The sequence below is a fragment of the Halyomorpha halys genome, unplaced genomic scaffold, assembly GCF_000696795.3.
Source record: "Halyomorpha halys isolate HHAL.00 unplaced genomic scaffold, Hhal_1.1 Scaffold6959.1, whole genome shotgun sequence".
In the NCBI taxonomy this organism is placed as follows: domain Eukaryota; kingdom Metazoa; phylum Arthropoda; class Insecta; order Hemiptera; family Pentatomidae; genus Halyomorpha; species Halyomorpha halys.
Genome location: NW_027115442.1, coordinates 36,372 through 59,836, shown reverse-complemented (window position 1 = coordinate 59,836; position 23,465 = coordinate 36,372). Strand labels below are relative to the sequence as shown.

The 23,465-nt window shown below is 30.5% G+C and overlaps 1 protein-coding gene across 2 annotated transcripts; it reads left to right on the top strand.

Annotated features, from left to right (window-relative positions):
- Positions 1-247: 247 nt before the first annotated feature.
- Positions 248-23,291, top strand: LOC106692006 (ankyrin-2; the record flags this gene model as incomplete). Of its 2 annotated transcripts, XM_067052460.1 has the most annotated exon segments (7): positions 248-310; positions 6,075-7,085; positions 11,362-18,201; positions 18,376-18,432; positions 19,082-19,180; positions 21,680-21,734; positions 23,093-23,291. In XM_067052460.1, coding segments are annotated over 7 exon segments (8,156 nt in total), but the record flags the coding sequence as incomplete, so codon positions are not given.
- Positions 23,292-23,465: the final 174 nt, after the last annotated feature.

The window sequence follows — 23,465 nt, the reverse complement described above, 5'->3', positions numbered from 1 at the left end:
ATGTATTTATAACTAAGACAACGCTGTTGAAATATAATAAAAGTATGTGATATAATTTATTAATTTGATATGATTTTTTTATTTGTATAAAATTGTAATTGGGATTTAGCATCCCTTGATGATTTGTACTAATGGAAATATCATTTCTTTTTAAATAATATTATACCAATTAATAATTTAATAAACAAAATCTTTCTTAAAATGACTCTATGGATACCATTTATTGCATTGACTACATTTATTGCAGAACACAAAGAGACAGCAATACGCCAAACCACAAAAGCAGCAATTGTAGAAGACACAAAAATCAGTAAGTAGAAATTGAATGACTATTATAGTATACTAAATATACGCACTTGACACAAACATGTTTTATAGAAATCTTTTTATAAAGCAATCAATAGAATTTTTAATGTAAGCCAGGAAAATCAAGATGCTTGCATGCTATTATTTCGCATTGATCCTTACCATATTTCACTGCTTTTGCTTTACACTTAAATAGTTCTTCAACATTATGATAAGATTTCTTTTACTTTTGAGTGAACCTTAGTTTATAGTATACCTTGCTTTAGTTTTTTGCTATCTCTGAATAGTACTCAATTACTTGATTTTTTTAGTGTACTCATTTCCTGAAACAATTAAAAGTGATTTTTTATTGCTGTAAAAAAAAAATCAATAAATAAATACAAAAGAAAAACAGCATAAAGTTTAATAATGGGCATACAAATAGTTATACATTGGGACTGTCACAAATTTGGTTTAATTTTAGCAACAATATTTTAATTAAGTACATTTCCAATGAAAATTATTCACTTTTTTCAATGTATACATATTAGAACATTATAATTTAATAAGCTTAGAGAGTTACTTTACTGATTGACTTTCAAGTATTTTTATGAATTAATTTATTATCTTAAGAAAAATAAACTTTTCTAAATCAATAAAATCCATCTATATTATTATTATAAGATATAATTCAATAGAAATCAATGAACAATTTAAGCATTGTGTGCTACACTAAATAATTGAAATTATATCAAAATATTCCAAACTTAATAATTTTTGCCTGGATTTTATGATTACGCATTCTAAAACAGAGGGTCTTAGCTATTTGTACTCCATTGAGTACTCCTTCCTCTAGTACCCCATTACTCCTCTCCCTCCCCTACAACCCTATTATTCCTGAAAAAAAAAAAAACATAATAAAATGTGGTATGGATTAGTGAGAATAGGAGATTAAGCCAAACTTGCGTACTGAAGGTTGGTGATATAAAACCAGTCTACGCAGAGTCGATTCATGACTATGTCACTGTCTTACCACCCCCACCCTCTGTTTTTGTTTAATTTTAAAGATGTTACATTTTCACAACAGTGTCCTTTAATGGGTTAAGGCTCTTCATAATAGATTTATTTAAGTCAAAATACCCTTGCAAATGTGACACAGCAGTAATCAAATCAAAATTCCAAAAAGTGTAGATATAAGGAAAGTGAACAGGTATACTGGGAAGCCCTATTTATACAAACAAATATTTTTCACATATGTGCCACCTCCATATAACTGTGATGAGTTATTGGCACTTATAAAGAACATAGTAATAGAAAAAACAAGTGAAATCGGTGGTATATCAGTAAGATTCAAGAGTTGAATTAAATTTAATACAGTTTTATAAATGCTGTTTTGAATTTTCTGCTTTCTTCTGAACCTAGACCATAATATTATTGAATCAAAACTAGCCATTCATTTCCAAATGCCAACCAAATCATTCCATCAACTACCAAAACACTCATCAGTTAACTTCTAATAAAGCTCTCATATATTTAAAATGTAGATAATTAAACCACATATCATCAGGTTAATGGTAAAAGTGATCAAATAATATTTTTTTCAACATAACTTGATCACTATGATATTTTCTCGGTCCAAATCAAGTCATTAATTATGAGAATTAATCTAACATAATCTATAAATCTATAAGAAGATAGATATGCAGCTGTTCATCATAGTATTTGTTGATTTTTAAAATACAATAATTATTCAAGAAATCTGGTATTTTTGTATTTAAGGAAAAATTAAAAAAATTAATTATTGGATAGGGAAATATTGGCACAATTCAGGATATCTTTAAGAGATGCCAAAGATCAGATTTGACTAAAAATTAAATTAAAAACTGATAGATTATGTTTGTGTAAAGAGATATAAATAATTATGCATGCCAATCCTATTACCCATATTAATAGTGTTTTTAGTTACTGATGTCAAACCCTGATAGAATCACAAATTTTCCTGTTATTAGTTTCACCCTTATGTAGTCATTTTCACATACCTTCATTTCTGGAAGCGTAGAAATAAAAATAATACCAAGTATCTCACTGTATAAGTATGAGATCATGTACACAGGTTTTGTTAACTTGAGGAAAGTAAATGCATGAATGTATTAAAATATCAAAAACTGAAACTAATAATGAAAACTCACAGGGTCAATTATCAGAGAGTCAATTATACCTAGCTGTTTCTTTTTTGAAATCTTGATTTGAATTTCAAAACCTTAATTATTTCCAACATACTTGTTTAATACTTGAAAAAATAATTAAGCATAGCTGTTAACTCTGTAATAAGAACTATTTTTTCTCCCAATTTTCAGCAAAATACTTTATTTTCTTACATATTCAAAGCAGTGATTAAACATGGAAATATTTTGTGGCCAGTGGTATTAAACACTCATAATAGATTCATGAAAACGTGCTCAAAGAACAGTTTTTTTATAAATAAAAAAAATCTTGAAAGCATCACAGATTCTTTTAATGGCAAACATCAAAATAATAGAAATTTTCTCAATACTTATGAAATAATAGAGCTTTATAACTTAAAGCAACTTAAGTCTAATTAAATAAAACTTAAAATACACAATTAAACAACTTAACTACTGAATCTTATATACAATATTAAGACCTTTGGAGGTGTGAAAAATGTATACGAAAAATGTAGCTTTGTTGAAGTAGAAATAAGGAAATAAACTTTTCTCATCTTGATAGGGCTTTTGCACTATCTATCATGGTTCAAAGGGCTACAGGGTATGAATTGACACTATGACAGGGCAGTTATTTTGGGATAATCAGTTCAATCAGTTGCTTTTCTTTAATTCTCAAAGAACTTACAATTTAAGATATACAAAATCCTTTTTAATTAACTGGTAATTTTGGCCATTCCTAATTCATGTTATGGCTTGATCTTTGCCTAATAATATTATTTAGGTATTATTCTTAATTATTTTTGTTCATATAACCATACATTATTCATATTAATAATTTAAATATCATTTCAATAATCCTTCTTAAAATAAAATATTATGCTTTATTACTAATTTTAATAAAAATGGTAATATTATTGTAGCCATCATAATACAGCATACAAAGATATTATTATAACTGTAAAAAATGTTGTTCTATTTACAAGTTTTATAGTAGATTCCAGATAATTAATTGTTTTTTCAATGAATTAAATCGATCAATCTTTTAATATACAATTAAGTGCTATCACACCAAATATATGCAGTATGCATCTCCATTAAAATTATAATATATTATAAGTTTCCCAAAATTAATTAATTTCTAAATAGAGTTAATAATCATTTAATAATTAATGATTTAATTTGTTTTCTGTCTACACCGGCCAATATAACAGAACAAAGTTTTTTTTAATAAAACAGCCACATATGCTCCTTTTCATCTATAGTATAAAAGTATAATTCATGATTTTCAAAAATTCGCAGACGTTACACTCCTGTTAGCCCTGGATTATTGAAAGTCTACTGTATTTGTTATTCTGTATGGATGCTGTGTCTCGCTCCCTCCTACCTTTTCTTTTTAAAAATATTTATTAAAAACTTTAACTTTTAATCCTCATGCAATGAAGTGCATTTTTAATACTTATCCAGCATGTTTCATTTGCCCGTTTTACCCTATTATAGACCTGTATGAAGTATGTAAATAATTGTTTTTATCCTAATCCATAACCAAGAATGATACTTATTTTTTATTAAACAGTGTTATTATTGCTTCAAATAATATTTTCCTGGTTTATAGAAGTGTATAAACTATTTGAAGTCTCCTGTTGTAATAATTTTGTTTGGCTACCCTTGAAAATGAAATTACCATTTTCCTGGGTGCTTAAAATACTGATAATGTAATATCAGTGTATGCTATTTCTAGCTAAGTAACATCACTTTGACAATTATGATGAAATGTTTTTTCTTCAAGATAAAGCAAAAATACTATTTTTGAACTAGGTAAAATTAAAATACTAACTTGATAATGAAAAACTTTAATTTTTATTTCAAGTAAACATTTTGATGATTATTTACAAGCAGTAACATTATGATTGAATTTTTATTAGTTTAAATGTAAACATATGAAGATATATGCATATATTTATACATTTTTTTCACTACAAAAAATCATATAATACTGCTTCTTATTTATAAATAAATGGTTGATGGTAAGATATTTTTTGTTTTTAAACTGAAATTTCTGTAATCAGTGTTCAGTATCCTAATTAATACCTTATTTAAATAAATACAAAAATATTTAATTCCATACAATATTATAATGAATTCAATATTTTATATAACATCCATCTCTTATGAGATAGAAATAGCATATACACATTATGTATTGTCATTTACTTTTAGTTCTACTATACAATTTTTATCCTTGTTGCAGCTATAAAATTCTACTACATTAGGAATTTAAATGGTTTTTCAATTGTTTGGTTCCATTAAGATTGAATGAATCACATTTCACTGTTTAAGAACTGTTTTTAAATCATTTTAGAGGACCTTAGCTAACATAAAATTATTACTATGTCGTTCTAAATTTTATTAATTTTTTTTTTTTGAGTTAGAAATGGAGAACGAAAGATGTGAAAGCGCTTATGAGAATTTGGGATCATACTACCGTGAAATAAAGGAAGGATCTCTGTATCCACCGCATTTGGGTTATTCGGAATTCACAACTTCTTCATCCAGTTTGGGATTTGAAACAGAAACTTTTTCTGAACTCTTTTTCTCATCATCTTCATCATCATCAGGAGAGGATTTACCTTCACTGCTAGGTCCTGAAACTCCTGGGATACTTTATAAAATCAGTCGGCAACTTGATAAAGTGCCAAGATATATTTCAACACGACAACCTGTAGAAGAAAGAGAAGACTTTCTTGATGTTACTGATGATACAGAAGACCTTATAAATCTACAAAGCTCAGTTGAAAATATGATTGAAAAAATTACTGATGAAGAAAAATTATTTTTTCATAATAATTCTGATTCCTCAGTTCCTACTAGAATAACCAAGTTTGAAAACGAAAATACATTAGTTCATAATACCGATGGTAGTGATCCAGTTCAATCATTGAGTGTAATAGAAAATCAAATCTCAAATTTGATTAAGGAAGTGGAAAAAGAAGAAGAAAAAATGTTGAAAAAAATTAAACATAAAAGTGAAAGTGTGCCTAATGAGAAACCGATCTATAGTGATGATGTATATTCTTCTTCCAGTGATAGCAGTGATGAATTCAATTTTCCTCGAATCAATCTTAAAGTTGGAAGAAGTTTTGGAACTAGCACCATTGACATAAGAACAAGTGGAGGTTTCTTAAGAAGACGTCATATTAACAGATCACTTCCCAACATGTCTGAACATTTCTCCATTCCTACATTTGATTTATTCCAGAATTGTCAAATTTATTCAAGTTCAAGTATAGAATACATAACACCAAAGAAAGGTTTAGGATTTGTTAATTCTGGATATTGTATATGGACATCAGAAGAAGATTTATTAGAAGAAGGTAAGGCTGCATGTAGTTATACAATTTGATTGAAAGAGTTGAAAGGTTTTTATTCTGGTTTTGGTGACTAACTTTATCTAACATTAAAACTTACACTATCACAAAAGGTTTTCAAATTTTCATGGTAGTTTTTTATAACTGCAACAAGGATATATATATAGATTTTTTTTTTTTTTATTTGTAATCAAAGTAGTAGTTTTACAATGATAAGTCAATCTAACTGTCATTGCAGGCAGTCTTGAACCAACAATAGAAGGCAAGTCATCAGAAACTCACACTGAACTTATCCGTCAAAATGGAATCACTATGAACACTGAAAATGAATTTAAGACAGATATATTTCTTACTACAGATGTACATCAAGATGAAAAAATTACAAATGTCGAAAATGATGCTATTGTAGACAGCATCAATATTGTTAAAAAAGATGTCATTAATGAACCTGATACATCATCTGTAGAATTAACTAAAACTGAAGATAATTCTAATAAATTCTTCAATTTACAAAATATTAATGATAGGACTACAATGGTACCAATTGAAGAAACAAGTCATACAAAAACAGTAGCAGTTCCAAAAGAACTCAGTAGTGAATACAAGCATGCTGTAGTCGAAGAAATTAAAGGTATGGAATATGTTACAATACATGAACCTAGCCAATCAGTTCAGACTGGAGAGGATGTCGATGAAATCATAAAACAAATGGAATCTCAATTGATCAATTCAAATATGCTTTCTGAAGAAACAGAATCTGATACAGAGGACAGTCCAAAACCAATTGTAACAACACCTAGTATGAGCCGAAGAGGGCTTGGTGGTTCTCAAAGATTACCACAAGGTGAGCGGCCGACTGTACGCATTGTAACAGATTTTGCTGAAGATTCTAGTGAAGAGGAGGAGGAAGAAATTCCATACTTTGTAACTGAGCCAGTTGAAAGGCCAAAAAGGAGAAATGTAAAATTCAGGTTCGATTCTGGTGATTACAGAGATGATGAAGAATCAGATCGAGAAGGAGAAGAAAAAGTTAAAGCAGCTAGAGTTGAGAAGAAATTTGAAAGAATGGCATCTGAAACTAAAGAATTGGATTTGGAAAAGTCAGATGGTGAATTTCAGAAAATGGTATCTCAGTTTTCAGTGGAAGAAATGGATGAAGCACTAAACCTATGGGACAAAGGAGGATTAACACCCTCTGATCTTGATTCAAAATCCTTAACTGAACCAAGTGATGAAACATCTCCTCAAGGTACAATCAGTCATTAAATAGAAAATATTAACTAACTTGCAATAAGAGCTAAAGCATTCTTAAAACAATAAAATTATTTAAGTATATACTAACAAAATGACAATTTTATTTATTTTTTTTGGCAGTAAAGAATTTGGTTTATGTTATAATCTTATTTACTTATTAAATTTAAATAGGATAACAGAAGTAAAGAATATTGCTGCTTTGCTTGAATGGTGGAACATCTGACAAAACAAAAGTATTTCATTTTGTATTGGACATTCTATGGATTGTGCCGTTGTCTGTGGTTCCTTTGTGACAAACCTATTACCTTTAGGATAGTTTATAGAAGGACACCAGCAGAGAAAGAAACCCCTGCCTATTGTAATATCTTTGGAACAGGTTCATAGCAAAATAAAATTTATAAAATTGTTTTCCAATGTGCCACTATTCAAACAAAGCAGCGACATGATCAAATCACATTTTTAAAATAATTAAGTGCCTTCATAATCATCTACTTAAAATTACATGGTTTATTTATCATTTTTCTCTAATCTAACCATGTATCAGATGATTCATTATTCTATTATTTTTTTTATTTATATTTTCTGTAAAATGTCATTTTTATATCTTTATAAATATTTAGTTTTATTCTCTAGTAGCTTATAACTGAAAGATATCATTTTAAAATAAATTACTAAGAGTTAGAGGTTAGCACAATTTTTTTTTAATTTTTTAAATTGAGGATCATTTATTAAATTATTGAGTTGCTGATTAATTATTATGGTGGTTATTTTTCAATATTTAAGTCAATTATTAGATTATCAGGAATGGTAATTAATTAATGGAATTTTAATTCTGGTATTAAGATAATAATTAGGCTTAACCATCGGAGAGTTGATGATGATTGCAACAATCTTTGCCTGCATATGTCATTATAAATACCTGACCCGAATCAAAATCAACAAGGTGAAGCATAACACAATTCTCCTATCTTTGTTTTGTCTACTGGTTTGACATTTACTCATCCTTTTAGGGATTAATTCTTATTCAGCCAAAAAACATTACACATCGAATTTAGCAGCAGTGATGCTATTAATTCAGCTACATTTATCAAATTATGCAATTCTGAGAAGAATAAAAAAAAAGTGCATAAGGTTTTTGAAAATAAAGTATTTCATACAGAAACTCAGCCTCTCTCTCTCCAACGACAAAAAAAAAATATTAAACTGGTGAATTTAGATGAATAAACATTGTGGAACTGCAAGAGCCATACCAGTAAATTATAATTGAGGAACTCACTTTCAAAAGGGTACATTCCTGATTGGACAATTTATCAGTGAGGTTAAAAAGTAAATGAGAGTATTAGTTAAATAATCATCCTAACTTGACCTTAAAAGACAAAGGGGTTTGTTCATTTAGTTTTGATGGAAAATGATTGGAGGATTCACTTTACTTCTTCCAAATGAAATTTAAAACCTAAAAAGACACTGCTTTTATTTTATGTATATGTGCTATTTTTGAAACTAAGATCCTCAATTGAAGTAATTAATTATACAATAAATGAAATAAAATGCAATCTTTTGTATTCTGCCAGTCAAAAGTGGAATGTAAAGTACAAATCACTGAAAAGTTAGTCAGCGTTAGACTAACATGTAAACCTCAGATATGAAAATAAAGATTTAGATAGGAGTATTGTATTAAGCCTGAAATAAGATTAAGGTTTTGAAAGACTTCAATGGTTAGAGGTTTGCTACTAATAATTGCTATTAGTACAGAATCTTAAACTACAATAAAAATTAATTACTTTTATTGATGTTTCATGTATGAAGGGATTAAATCTTTATGGCCCAAAATATGTCAAAGTTTTTAATACTGAGTTAGTTATTTCATATTGTGATTATTCTTGAATTTTTGGATCTTATATAGCAGGATAACCTTTTTTAAAATTTAATTTGTATGTTTATAGGAATGGAAAATGTTTTTCCTATATTTTTTATTTATTTTCTTAACATTTGGTTGGGTCCCAATGATGTTCCTCAGACTAAATCAACAAACACTAAACAAAATAAATATAGAAGCAAGCAAAAAATTATAAAATATAGGTTACACAATAATTATTTCATAACAGTAATACATTAAATAAATCCAATTATAAATTAGATTAAAAACAAACTAATAATGTAGTGTAAATGTTTATCTATTTTGTATGTTATTTGTAAAAACAAAAAATATCTCAATCAGTTTTTAGATATGCAACTAATTTTGACTTGAATGGCTTTGGCTCTGGGTGGAAATGGACAAGGAAATTGAGGGGACTTTCCAAAATTCATTTGACACAGAAAATTAATTATGAATAACTTTCATACTGACTTTGTTATCAGCTTAAATTTACTAGGCGTTTTGTATTATTTTTAGATGTTTCTTGATTTTTTTTATATTGATTATTGGTATTTATTTAATTTATTGTGTATCAATTTAGACTGAGGAATGTCATTAAGGCTAAAAATGGTAGATAAGAAAATAAATAAAAAATATAGAAAGGCATCTTTTTATTATTAGAAAAAAATATTAATGCCATAGCTAGGCGGGAGCGAGATGTGGTCTCGGCCGAGGCTGCTGGAACATAAAGGTTACAAAATTATTCATGAAAAATTCTTCTTTTTAGACTAGTAAAATTTATCAAGTAAAGTAAAATACCAATTTATAGTTTATTTCCAAACCAAGGTTTAGCTTTTCCTTTATAATAACAATGTTTGTATATTAAAACAGTGATCTTTACACAAATTCTAAAAAATTGTTCAGATCACCCAGTATAGGAGGGGGCAGATTTTACACGCTCGCCTAGAGCACAGAAAGCCACCTTCCCTTCTACTATTTTTGGTGTTATGATCACCTTTGAAAGACGTTTACTTATCACATATCAGTCAATAATTGCAATATCTGTCTGTTTTAAAGTTAAGATAAGTAAGGATATCACCTAGGGCATTCCAATTTTCACCTTTATCCATACATAAACTCAAAAAATGATTTATCTTCTTAAATATCATCCCCAAAACATAATCGTATGTATACTATAATTACTAACATCACTGGATTAATAAACAAGACAAAAAACCAATCTACAATATTCACTACAACTTATTTAAAAAAGATTTTAGTGACTACTGGAGTATAAAACGAACAAATGATTTGTCTGAATAACTTTTACTGTTTATGGTTACAACAAATTAGAAAATAAAAGAAACGCCTATTCCTGAAATCAGCCTTTGATTTATTTTGATTGTGTTAAGGATCATTCATTGTTTTAAAGTATTTGTCTACTCTAGTTTTGTAATTTTAGTAAATCTGGAAACATTTTTTTAAATTATGGCATCTTATTATTAATTTATGGGTAAATTAAATTTAAATTATGAATGTAAGAAATGTAAGAGCCTAATCTGCTAATGTATACTCAGTTTGGTTTAAATTTTATGCCTTTTAGCTGTAAATATATTAAATTTTCAACATTTTTAATTACACAATATTAGATGTACAAGTTATTTACACTAGAATATTACCAATTAGGATTATGAATATCAATTATTGTCTAGATAGTATGTTATTTTGTTTAGCTTAGGTTTATTTAAGTAGATAAAATTTTGTTTTTCCCTCCCCCGTAATGCAAAGACTATATTACTAGAGGTTTCAGAGGTAGCAAATAACAAACAAGGTAGTAAACTTATTTAAAATGCCAATAGTTCATTCAATTATTTAAGCTAATTTTTAATTTTATTTTTTTCTATTGTTATTTTTTTTTTTTTATCATTTTTACTAGGCTTTGATTACATCTTTAAAACAAATCTCTCTACTATATTGCCTACTACAGTTTTTGGGGGAGGGCCACTAATGTTTCGTGTAACTGAAAACCGAAAGTTTTCATCTTTAAATACTACTGATGAGAATCTTATTGATCATAAAGTTATAATTAGTAACTCTGAGAAAGATAGTAATTATTCTACTATTAACAATATTCATAAAAAAGGTAAAACCATTTTATAGAGAACGATGTGAATAGCCTGTTTAAAAATTATTTTCTTATTTTGAACTAAGCTAGGTAAATGAATAACGCTAACAAGCATTGTATGTGAGCATGACTAATTTTTTTGTTATTCTAATATATGGCTTCTTAAGTTTAATAACATGCTGCTTTAAAATAATTTTATAAACATTTTCAGTTTGATTTTTTTTTTTTTTTTCGTCTAACAATGTGACTAACAACAGTTTGTTGTGTGTTTTGTGTATGCACAATTAATAGAAGGAACCCAAGCACTGGAGGAAGAAGAAACAAAAGAGGCACCCCCACCCATACCTTCACCTCGCTCCCAATCTATTCCCTCAGACCTCCTACAAGAACCAGAAGAACCACAAAATTATGTATCAAAGAAAATGTTCTGGGAACAAGTCTCACATGGAAGTGTTGAAAAACAGACAGAGACAATATCTGATAAACCACCTGTACCTAAACCTCGCCTTAGTATTACAGCGTCTATGGAGAAACCTGACTATTACGATACTTCCCCTAAAGGAGAAGTTTTGGAAATAGAAAAGAAATCTATACTCCCAGAAGCCACTCCTACAGAGTCTGTAGCACGTGGTATTTCGAAGGAGGAAAGTTTGGATGATTCGGAAATTGAATACATTCAAACTCACAAAGATGAATTAAGTTATGACAACGATGCTTTCGATATGGAAGATACTATTAACAGTGTTACTGGTATTTTAATAAAGAAGAAACCGATTTTCGAAAGGTCAGTATCATTACCTTGTGACACCTCCTCTGATGCAAGTAATGTTCGCAAAAAGAAACGCATGTTTGAAGCACAAATTAAAAAAGAAATGGTTGTAGAGCAACTGATGTCACAACTTGAAGAAGAATCTTCTCCTGAGCACAAATGTATTGAACAAAAAAGTGATAAGCCAATAACAGACACACAAGCAATGGTAGCAAGGCAAATACATACAGAAATATTCAGTGATGAATTAGATCAACAGATAGATTCACTAGTTCCAGAAAATAAAGAGCTACGCCTAATTTCTACTATAGAAAAAGAAACTGATGCAGAAATAATAGTTCCTCAAACTAGTAGCCCTGACACGAGTATCAGCAGTAGTGTTGCTGAAGTACTACAATATAAAAATGAAGCCATTTCCAAGCCATCTGATTCACTAGAAGTACATGTTGATAAGAGTGAAATAGAAGGAACTGAAAAAGAACTAGATGAAGATCTAAAAGTTTTTGAAGATAGTAAGCTTCAAGCTCCTTTTCCAACAGAAAAAGAGAAGATAGGATCCGTTACATCTAGTCAAGGAGAAAGTGAGGATACATTTTCTGAATCAGATGTTACACCAGAAGATACTCGCTTCAAAGAACAACAGGATATACAAGATTGGGCAACTCAGGAACTCAAATCGGACAAGAAAACTAGAAATATATACACACCAGAAGAGCATCTCCCTGATACTGTATGGGAAGTTCCAGTTCAAGAAACTACTGAAAGTCTACAGGAAGAAACTGTTCAACAACTGTCCAGTGAAATGCTCCTAAATGCATCCAAAAAACCTTTGACTGAATCAGAAGCAAGAGTGCTTGCACAAGAAATAGTTGAAGACATAGAAGTAGAAATATGCAAAAGGGAGGCGACATTATTTGATAAAAAACATAAGGTTGGAGAAATAGAAGTTTCTCAGCTAAAACAACAAGATGCACCATTTCATGTGAAATTTGGTCGGACAGATACAACTACATCTAGTATGGAAATAACTGATGAAGATTTGCGTAGCAGTGGAGTAGAATCTGATATTTCACCTCTTGAAAGCCAAGCATGTCAGGTTTTCAAAGATGATTTAAGTGAAGGTGACAGTTCTGAAGATGTAGAGAACATAGACCTAAGCAAAGAAACTCCAGGAGAAGATGTACTAGAGAGAACTTTAGCAGAAGTCAAGGAGTCTTTGGAAGCTGTAAAAGAAGAATTAATTGAAGAAAAAAAAAAGAAAAAAGACAGTATTACTAAAGAATCACCATCAGAGTTTGAATTTAAAGTCCTTTCTCTTGAAAACAGATTTAATGAATCAATCAAAGAAAGTCATTTTGAAGAAGGAACTGTAATTTCTGACCCTGAGAAACCAAAACAAGTAACGTTTAAAGACAAAAACGACTTGGAGAAATCTTTTGCAAGTGAGACTAAATCTGAAGTTATCATAAAAGGTGATAAATCAGATGTAAGTATAGTTAAAATGGAAGAAAAATCTGATCAAGAACAAGAATACCTGACAAAAGAAACAGCTATAAAAGCAGAAGGGATTGAAATACAACAAGGTATATCTGTGCTCAAGGAAAGTCAAGCCTTTGCTCTTAGGAATGAGGAACAGTCAACATCAGGCTTACAGAAATTTGAAGCAACAAAAACATTAGCAAGTGATGCAGCTTCCATGAAAAGTGAATTAACTGAAGAATCTAAAAAAACAGCAAAATCATCAGAATCTTATAACTATGATACTCATTCAGAAGGGAAAGATGAAAAAAAGAAGTTTCAAGAACATGAACATAAAGAAGACCGTAAAACTAGTGTAGAAGAAAGCAATAAAAAAACTGACATTCATTCTAGTGAATTTTCATCAGAAGATGGAACAGTTATTATGAAGAGAATAGAAAAAAGTGAAATTTCTACAACAATTAAGTGTGAAACTAAACATTTTACTGAAAAGAGCACAGTTGAAGAAGTCCACCATGCACTATCAGATTTTGGAATTGAAGAAACAATTTTTGAATCTGAACAAAAGGAAGATAACTCTTCTGATTTAGTTAAATCGCCAATTCAAGATGATCTTTCCACATCTTCTTCATCAGAAGTTAAAGCTAGTTCTGACACTAGTGTAGGGATTGAAAAACCGAGTATTGTTATTAGGAAACATTCTAAATCTAAAGTAAGTAAATTACATGGGGATGTTCTTAGTGACCCATATTCCAGTTCAGGAGAGAGTCACTATCATTCATTTGAACAGACTTCAGAAAGCCTACGAACTCCTGGTAGTCGACCTTTGTCATCTGACATAGAAGGCCTAGTTGCTAATTTGGCTGGCATAACAGGTTCTTCTGAATATGAATCAGCAGTTTCAGGACAGTCAACTACTGTGACTTCTCGAGATTATCAAACTGCAGTTAGTTCTCTTAGTTCCCGAGATTCTATGAAATCTTTGGATTCAGAAAGTTCTGGAAATTTAGCAAGTATGGAGGTATCTAGTGAAGCTTCTGAAACACTTGTGCCATCTGCGATGGAATATGAAGAAATGGAAAGTAAAACCCCACAACCACATTATAGGGTGGAGAGTCCATTAAAGGTTCAAAGTATTTCTGAATCAAATGGTCAGTCAGTGAGTTTTGACATATCTACAGAAGAAATGTCTGAAGATGAAGCTGAAATACCTCTTCAAGAATTAACACAGCGCATGAAAAGATCTCATGAAATGACATTTCAACCTGAGCCAAGACCTATAGTAGATGAAAAGCTAAGTTCTAGTGTTGATGATACTGGAAGTGTAGTTAGTGATTCAATAGCCCAAAGGACAGTAATGGAACTGTCAAGAACTGAATCTGAAAAAATGGATGGGTCTGCTACATCAGATCTCTTGACAGTGTCAGGAACATCAGATCAGCTTAGTTTATCTGAGTCCAAGGATACTGAAAGTACTAAGGAAACAAGAATGGAAGCACTTTCAAGTGAAATTTCACAACAAATCAGAGAACAGGAATCGGCAAAAGTAACTGTAGTGGAGCAGAGTGCCAGTAGCACTGCTGCACAGCATATTTCAACTACTCACAGCAATGGCCCTACCCAAGTAGACTATAATGTTGAATATGATGAAGTAGAAACAGAGGTCAAGAAACGTCCTGGGCATCGTAGGAATGGCAGCACAAGTTTTAGAGCATCTATGATTCCAGTGTTTCAAGGATATGAATTTGAAAAAAAATCTGAAGATATACAAGAAGATAGTGCAGAAAGTGATAAATATGCACAATGTCTAACTTCTAAAGAGGGTAGTCAAGAAGAAAAGAAGGATGTAGATGAAGCAGAAAAACTGGAAGAGGAATTTTATCAAACTGAAGCTGATCAAGCATTCCAAAGAGATATAAGAGAGGGAAGAGTTACTATCAAAGACACATATGAGTATGAAGAAATTAAAGAATCAGGAGCTAAATCTAGACTGTCATCAGTTGCATTTTCAGAAGATAGACCAGACTCAGAACTAGCAGAACTCTTAAAACAATGTTCTACTGAGGCTACAGAAGATCCAATAGAAAGGCCAAAAACTCCAGAACCTATAGAAGAATGTGAACTCAAAGACGATACTCCTGAGTTTTCTTCTGAAGCTCAGGCAAGTGTAACTGAATTGGAAATGGAATATTCAGGAGCTTTCAGCCGATCTAGTGAATATGAAGCTCATGTAAGTCCCATTAGAGAAAAAGGTTTGCTTTGGCAAGAAGAAGCTGAATTAGCAGAAGCTGAAGCTGCAGCTGCATTCCATGGACCTCAGTTTACATCCTTACATGAAACAATTCATGAAGACCCTATAGCAGAAAAACATGAATTAGAAACTCATGAACTATCTCTCAAAGAAGAGTTGTTAGATCGTACTTCTCCAGTTCCAGGAATAACTGTCACACAACATATGACACCTGTTCTAGACGAAAGTTTTGTATTTCCAGATGTTGATGAGGGCTCAATTCAACAAGTAGCTGAATCAGTTTCAAGTAGGACCTCTTCAGAAACAAGTTTAGCTGGAAAAGAATATGTTCTTGAAACTGCAACTTCTAAATCGATAATCAGTGATGATTTCATCGATGAAACATCACATACTACCGATGAAAAAACTGTATTTGAGAAGGATATCTCCAAAGATATTGAATCAGCTTCTGATTCTCCAACCAGTGATTCATTTGAACTTCTAGAAAAACCAGATTTAGCAGATGAATTTGTAATCATTGAAGAAGTAGGCAAGGAAGCAGAAGAACAAGACAATGAAGGTAAGAGTGTCAAAATAGTTGGAAAAAGGATTCCTTTCAGTCATAGGCCACCGGAGAAAGACATTGTATCCCCACCTAAAACATCAGTCAAGATGACCAAGATAAAATACTACTCTAAAGGTGGTGAAGAAGAAGAGCCTTTTGAATTTGAGTCTGGGACCCCACCTAAAGGGATGGAAGATAAAACTGAAGAATCCTCTCAAGAAGGGTCTCCACCATCTGCAGCTGATGACGATTTTAAACCAGAAGTAGAGGCAGGAAAAAAATGGATGGAAATGCAGTTTCGAGGGGTTGAACCAGTTGCCCCAATTTATGGGTATGACATGGAATTTGAAAGGGGTCCATTAGAAGATATTAAAGAAGAAGATTTAAATGACTTAGAAAGCAGTAGTAAAATTGGAAGCATGGGGAGTCAAGTAAGTCATTCTATTGGAAGTTTTGGAAGTGTCAAGGAATCATTGAGCAGCACACCAGATTATGATGTATTAGCTGGGAGAAGATTTTTTACTAGATCTGGGGAGCACGATGATGTTTCAATGAGCTCTTTACAGGAGTTCGAAAGATTAGAAAACCTAATAGCCCTTGAATCTACAAAGCATAAATCCCTTGGATCGCAAGATTCATTAACCAGTTCAAGTAACAGTAGAAAACATGGAAGTAAGAGTGGTGGTGATGACATCTCAATAGGATCTTTAAAAGAATTTGAAGGCTTAGAAAATGCTTGTATTGCTGCAGAACGGATAGAAAAAAAGGCTAAAGCTGAAGAGGAGTCATTGTTATCTGAAATCGAAGAAGGTCATGAGAGTCAAGCATCAGAATCAGAAAGTTGTGTGACAGTTTCAGTTAGTGGTGTCAATAGAGATTCAGATGAAGAAGATTATGAAAAAAGAATGTTTGAAATCGATGAAATTATACGCCAAGCACAAACCAATGTTGAACAGTTCATGGATGCCAAAGGTAAGGAAATAGACAAGAAGCTTAAATCAGAATCTTTAGGACATGCAGATTCACTGGAGGAAATGACAAAAGTTCCAGACCTAGATTTTGATCAACCAGTTACTCAGAGTAAAACATACTGTGGTAAGACTTACATAACTCAATGGGAAGATATAGGAGAAGAGCTTTTAACAAGTACAGATTCACTGGAACTAAAAACTCAAATATCGAAAACCAGTCTAGCTGATCCATTTACAACAAGTACTGACTCTTTAGAGATCAAATTTAGCCAAGATGTTATGTCAGTAAGCACCGATTCAATTGAAGCTGCCCAAAGAAAGAAAGCAATTATGACTGATTCAATAGAAATAGGAGAAAAAAGTTCGATGATAACTTCTACTGATTCCTTGGAAGAAAAAGTAACTCAGGCTAATTCACTGGATGAAGAAGAACATCAGCCATACAGTAGTTCGAGTGGAAAAGAAGTAGATTGGAGTGGTTCTGGAAAAGAAGAAAGTTACGAAGGTTCTATCAATCGAATGCCCCCTCCCAGAGCAGAATATATGCTTGGCAGTACTGATTCACTTGAACCAACTAGTTCAACTGCGACCCATGCTACATATCAATATGAAACTGATTCTGTTATGTCATCAAGTTTCACTTCTGGTGACTCAACAACTATGGTGGATGATGAAGGCATGGAGGCGAGAGCTGGAATTTGGTTTGAAGAAGGGAAACCATATGTGACTGAAGTAATAGAACCAGGTGATGATGAATTCTCTCAAATGATTCATAGGACTGTAGAAATGCCCCCTCAAATAACAAAAGTATCATTTAAGGGTCAAGACGCTGAAAAAGCGCTTCGTGAATATATTGAAAAGTTCGATCCTGGTGAAGATATTTCAGAAACTAGAGATGTTGATGCTTCAGGAAATGTGCATATAAAAAGAGTAGTTCAAAAGCGGATCGTCATAAGACCAGAAGAAATGGGAGGAGAAACAGCTGAGCTTAAAGGCGAGGAACTTGAAAAATATCTCAAATCCTTGACTCAATCCCAGTTTCCCGACCCTCCCCATCCTGACTCTACTGAAACTCATGCCCAATATTCATCACAGTGGACTGTCTCTCAATCACAAGGTAGAATTACTGCTTACATCATTTGTATAAGTAATTAAAATGATCTTTTATAAATATTTGTTTCAATACCAAAGAACATTTATAAACAGATAAATATTTAATTAATTTATCTAATTATAAATATTTTCAGAGTTTTTCAATTAAAATTAAAGTACACAATTTAATGTTTTATAGGGGAGAAAATTAAAAGTGAACTGGAAGAGAAACAAATTACAGATAGCCGCCAAAAAGGTTATTATTCTTTTATCTTTTATTGCCTGAAGCATGTTCATAAATAAATCAGAACAATATTTGATTTATAGAAGGAAAATTACAATACTGAACAATAAGCATATTGAATGATTATAGCTGTTCAAATGCATGAAGGGATTGATGTATAAAATTCATAACATGCCACAATTATTAGTATTTTAGGTTAAAGTGAAGCAGATTTATTGAATAAAGCTTTACCTTTCAATTGTGTGTGCCTATGTGTAACCATGTCTAAAAATTTATGTTAAAACATGTTATTTCGACTGATGAAATCTTTTGAAGATTGATTATATATTTTTATATTGATTTTATTATCTATATCACAGTATTCATGAAAAAAAAATTAGTTTGAATAATTTTAGTTCTATTTAAACAATATTTAAGCAATTATAATCAATTTTAGGTATTTAAAAGCTTTTAGTATGTATCAATAGAAGCTAAGTTAGCATGTACTAAGCTAACCATACTATTCATGCTAATATGCACTGGAGTATCTGCATTTATCTGAATTATCCTCTAAATGTTTTGTTGGTAACTTATAAAAATATTTAAGAAATATTCTAGAGGATAATTGAGAATAGAAAGTAGACTGTGAGCTTTAGTTTGCTTGGCTTTGTCCTGGAATTAGGTGGGAGGCCTCCGCTTAAATACGATATAAGTGTGGATGAAGAACCAGAGTTTGACCCGAGAGAACACGATTGGCGATTTAATCTGCACACCCACTTAGGTTAGTTACTTTAAATTAAGGAGGTGTTCTATTTACTTATTTTTTTAGTATTTTTTACTTTGGCAGTTTTAAATCATAATTATGGTAAATACATAATTATTTCTAATTGTTTTATCATTACATTCTTAATGAGGCTGATTTGCTCAATTTATTTATATTTTGTATCAATTTTAAAGCTTTATGCTAGATAAAAATTAATCAAACTCTTCTATATTTCATAATATTTAATATTATTAATGCTGGACTGAACGCAAATCAAAATTATGGTAGCTTGTGATGTAAATCTCATTTCATACTATAACAAGCTAAAATTATCCTTGAGAATTTCAACCAACTATATAATATTTTAAGGTAATAATTTCAGCATAGTTCTGTTAATTAGGCATTTTCATCTAAACTATTGAACATTAAAATTTCAGTTTAAGAAAACAAAAAAAATTCACTAGCTGCTGCTAATATAATTAATCCAAAAATTTCATCAAGAACATCTTAAGCATGTGTAGTGAAATGTTATTATTGTGTAAACTTGCTTCCTCAACGGAAAGAGCAATAAATGTGATATGTAATGTATGTCAATACAATTTACTAACATTTTATGTATTATTATTATTAACCAAGAATGATTAATTACTGTTTAAATATGTTTAATAATGTGAATGCAGCATGTCAGAACTGACTTAAAATTTACTTGTTACTTTAGAGTAAGAAAAAAAAAAAGAAAAGAAAACTATCCAAATTAATTTTAGCATTAATATATCTATGGATTAAATGCTGAACCTTAACAGAATTATTTATAAATGGGTATAAAAATAAATACGTTCTTGTACAGTTTTTTATCTAACACTAGAATAAATTAAATATTAAAATTTTGGCAAAAAATGATTAAAATTAAAAGTGACAATGATATTCAAATTACAGCCAATTGATCACAGTTACATTTTCTTCTATTCTATTTTCTGTATTGTTATTGTGTTAATTAATTGCATCCATTGTTAATGAGTTCAGTGACATTCTAATAAATACTTTTTTCTAGAATACAAACATCAGATTATTATAACTTTATAAGAAATTCAGAAATTATTTTGATAAAACCGTTATTCAGTTTTGTTTTTGTTTTCTGGGGTTTTAATATGCTTTCAAATTAGAGTTGGAAGCACTGGTTGAGGTAAGAAGTCCAGCCTGATTCAATATACATTGGCCAATATTTACTTCCAATGTTGCTTTTATTTGTTTGCTTTTATCAATAATCTCAACTATCATTGAGCATGAATTTACCTTTATCCTACGGGCCACCAATTTATTTTAGCCAGATTGGGAAGATTGAAAATCATTCGATGGTTCCGACATACTATCCAAATTGGGCTAGGATAGGGATCAAAATTGTAATGGGGACCTGATTGCTGAGCACATTCAGAAAAGAGTCCCTGAGTGCTAGGTTCAGATTGTTGTGGATTCGATTACCATCTGGGTCAGTTTATTTCCCAGAGGTACCAGGAAATGAATCTTGACATTCCCATTCCGCATTGATTCTCAATGCAGGACTTAAGTCAACATAAAAAAAATATATTATAGGAGCCTCTCATTTAGATACATCAAGTTTTTACTAAAAATGTTGATTTAGTACACCTATTTGACAAGGAAAAATTTAAACTCCAAATAAACTGAATACGTTTTTGGTGCAGTATTTCAATTTGTCAAAAAAAAAAAAAAAAAAAAAAAAACCTTTACTTTTCTGAATTGGATATTTTAACTTTAGATTGAAAACTCAATTCAGATTCTTTATGTACTCATTAGCAATGGCAGCATAATTTCCTCAACTTTATGCTCAATTTTTAATTTCAAACTTTTAAATATAATTTTATTCATAACAATAACAAATTTTTTTTTAAACAGACATATTTAAGTATTTACAAACAAAGTTTTTACCAATACCTAAATCATTCAGTAAATTAGTTTAACTTTTAGTTAAATTAAATTGTCACTATCTCTTGTTATTTCCATTATTTTTCTGTTTTGCTGATTATCAACTATGAACTTTAAATTTTAGCTAGCTTTCAAAGCAAATAGAAAATATTAGGTCTTGCATTAAAAGTTAAATTCTCAAATAAACTCATGTATATTCTAAATTCTGTAATAAATGTACTGGTCATTTAGGAAAAAATTCCATATTTTCATAGTGGTTGAAAACTGAAAGATTAATTTCATCTGCCATCCAGAGTATAAGGTAGTAAAAATAGCCTGCCATAATTTGCCTGTTAAATTGATAAATAATATTTATTAGAACTTAGTACATTAGAGTAGGTTACTTTATAAGTTCAAAGCATCAGCCAGATCCTCAACTTCTGTGATATTAATTCATCATTTATTATGCTAAAGGTACCCATGTGATATTTGCTGTTAAGAATAATGGCTTGGCAAAAGTTTATTTCATTTAAACAGAAAATTAAATAATTTGTATTACTAAGCACTATTGAGTAATGATTGAATTTTATTTTATAGAGCATGATGAAGACCACTCTGATGGATCTGATGGATATTTAATGGAGCCAAAAGGGTAATTAACCACGTCATTTACAACAATATAATTTTTTCTGTAATGAAATTATGAATAAGTGTATTCCTTTAAAACAATATTGGTCTGAATATTCTGACCCCTATTATTTTTACTTGTCCTAATCTTTTTTTATCCAAGATCGAAAGCTATGTAGGTACGATTACCATTACATTTTCTAAGTTTCATGAAGAAAAATTGGAATTATCTGGAAACTCCTAAATTATCTAAAGTACAAGAAGTATGGTAATTAATAAAAACATTTTGGAACTAAAAATCTTGGACAACATGTATCTCTTTTTTTTTTAAATTGATCACGTCAAAACTTCAAATCTGTATGAAGTAGTATATCTGTGTGAAAACTCCCGGGTATATCCTTTTTTCCTCATACATTCAAAAGTATAAAAGATATTGGGAAAACATGTTTATTTAATTAATCAGTCAAATGCTGTCAAGAAAGTTGATTCAACAATAGAATTGGTGTAGCTGTATACTTTATTATGACTATTTAGAAGTAACAATTTACTTAATAATCACTTTGCACCGCAGCAAATATCCCTACAGTTTAACTATTCTGCAATAAGACTCAGCTATCCATGCACTCATATAACCCAGAATTGTATTCACTGAACCCTTATATTTAGCTACAATGAACAAATAATTTAGAGCCACAGGATTGTTAAAGAAACTGTGGGCTTTGCCTATACATCAAATGCACATTGGTTTGAGGGCGATATCAGTGATAGATATTTAGAAGAGCTAGCAGTGCAGGCAAGTAGAAGACAGTTACCAGGTATCCATGACTGAAACCGATAGCCAGTCTCTCTAAACTTTCACACTTACCAGAAGTCCTGGCCCTGTGAATTTTCTGAGAAAAATTGGAAGATTTATTTACTCCATTCATGAATGGATCTTGACCATTGGCAGATTTCAGAATGACAGACGCACTAGTGGGCTGTTACAGGCTAGAAATTCCCCAATCAGACTTGAAGAAAAAACTGTGGTTCAAGCTCACTGGCTTATTTTATCTTGATCTGTAGTTCTCTTACTTCGTAAGAGTGAAATGTAGAACTTCATTACTGCGATGATGATATTTACGACTAAGAAAACTTTAATAACCAAAACAAGAATGACATATGATTAGCATCCCATGGTAACCATGGCACTTGTGAAGCTATACCAATAATTGGGTTGGATCCATGCTTAATTCATGTATTATTTAAAAATCAATAAATTTCTGGGGTTTAAAATAAAGGACTCATTATGTTCTGTAGGAATGTCTTACAGGAATAAGTGGGTTTCTACTGTATTTATTTTTATTTTTATACAACTAATTTAATTTCTTTCTTTTTTTTTTTCAGACCAAGCCAACATGAAACAATGAAAAAGTAAACCTGGACACTGACTAACCATAAATAAGTGGAATATTATAGATTAGAAATTGATAAGTTGAAATTTTATTGATCTAAACTTTAGTAAAAAAAATATGAATAAACCAAAGAATTCACCTAGTTATTAAAAATATATTTAAAAAATCTAAAAAATAAAAAAAAAAAAGAAGTGATAATAAGCTTTCATTCACATAAATTCAATAAATATAAGTTGACTGCCATCTTAATCACTTAGCTTAACCTAGAGCTACTTTCTACTTTTCAATTCCTTTACTTCATGTTAATTTTAAAACATGAGAAGTAAATGAGTGCGGATTGAAGCGTTTTGCACGCCTGAACTTTT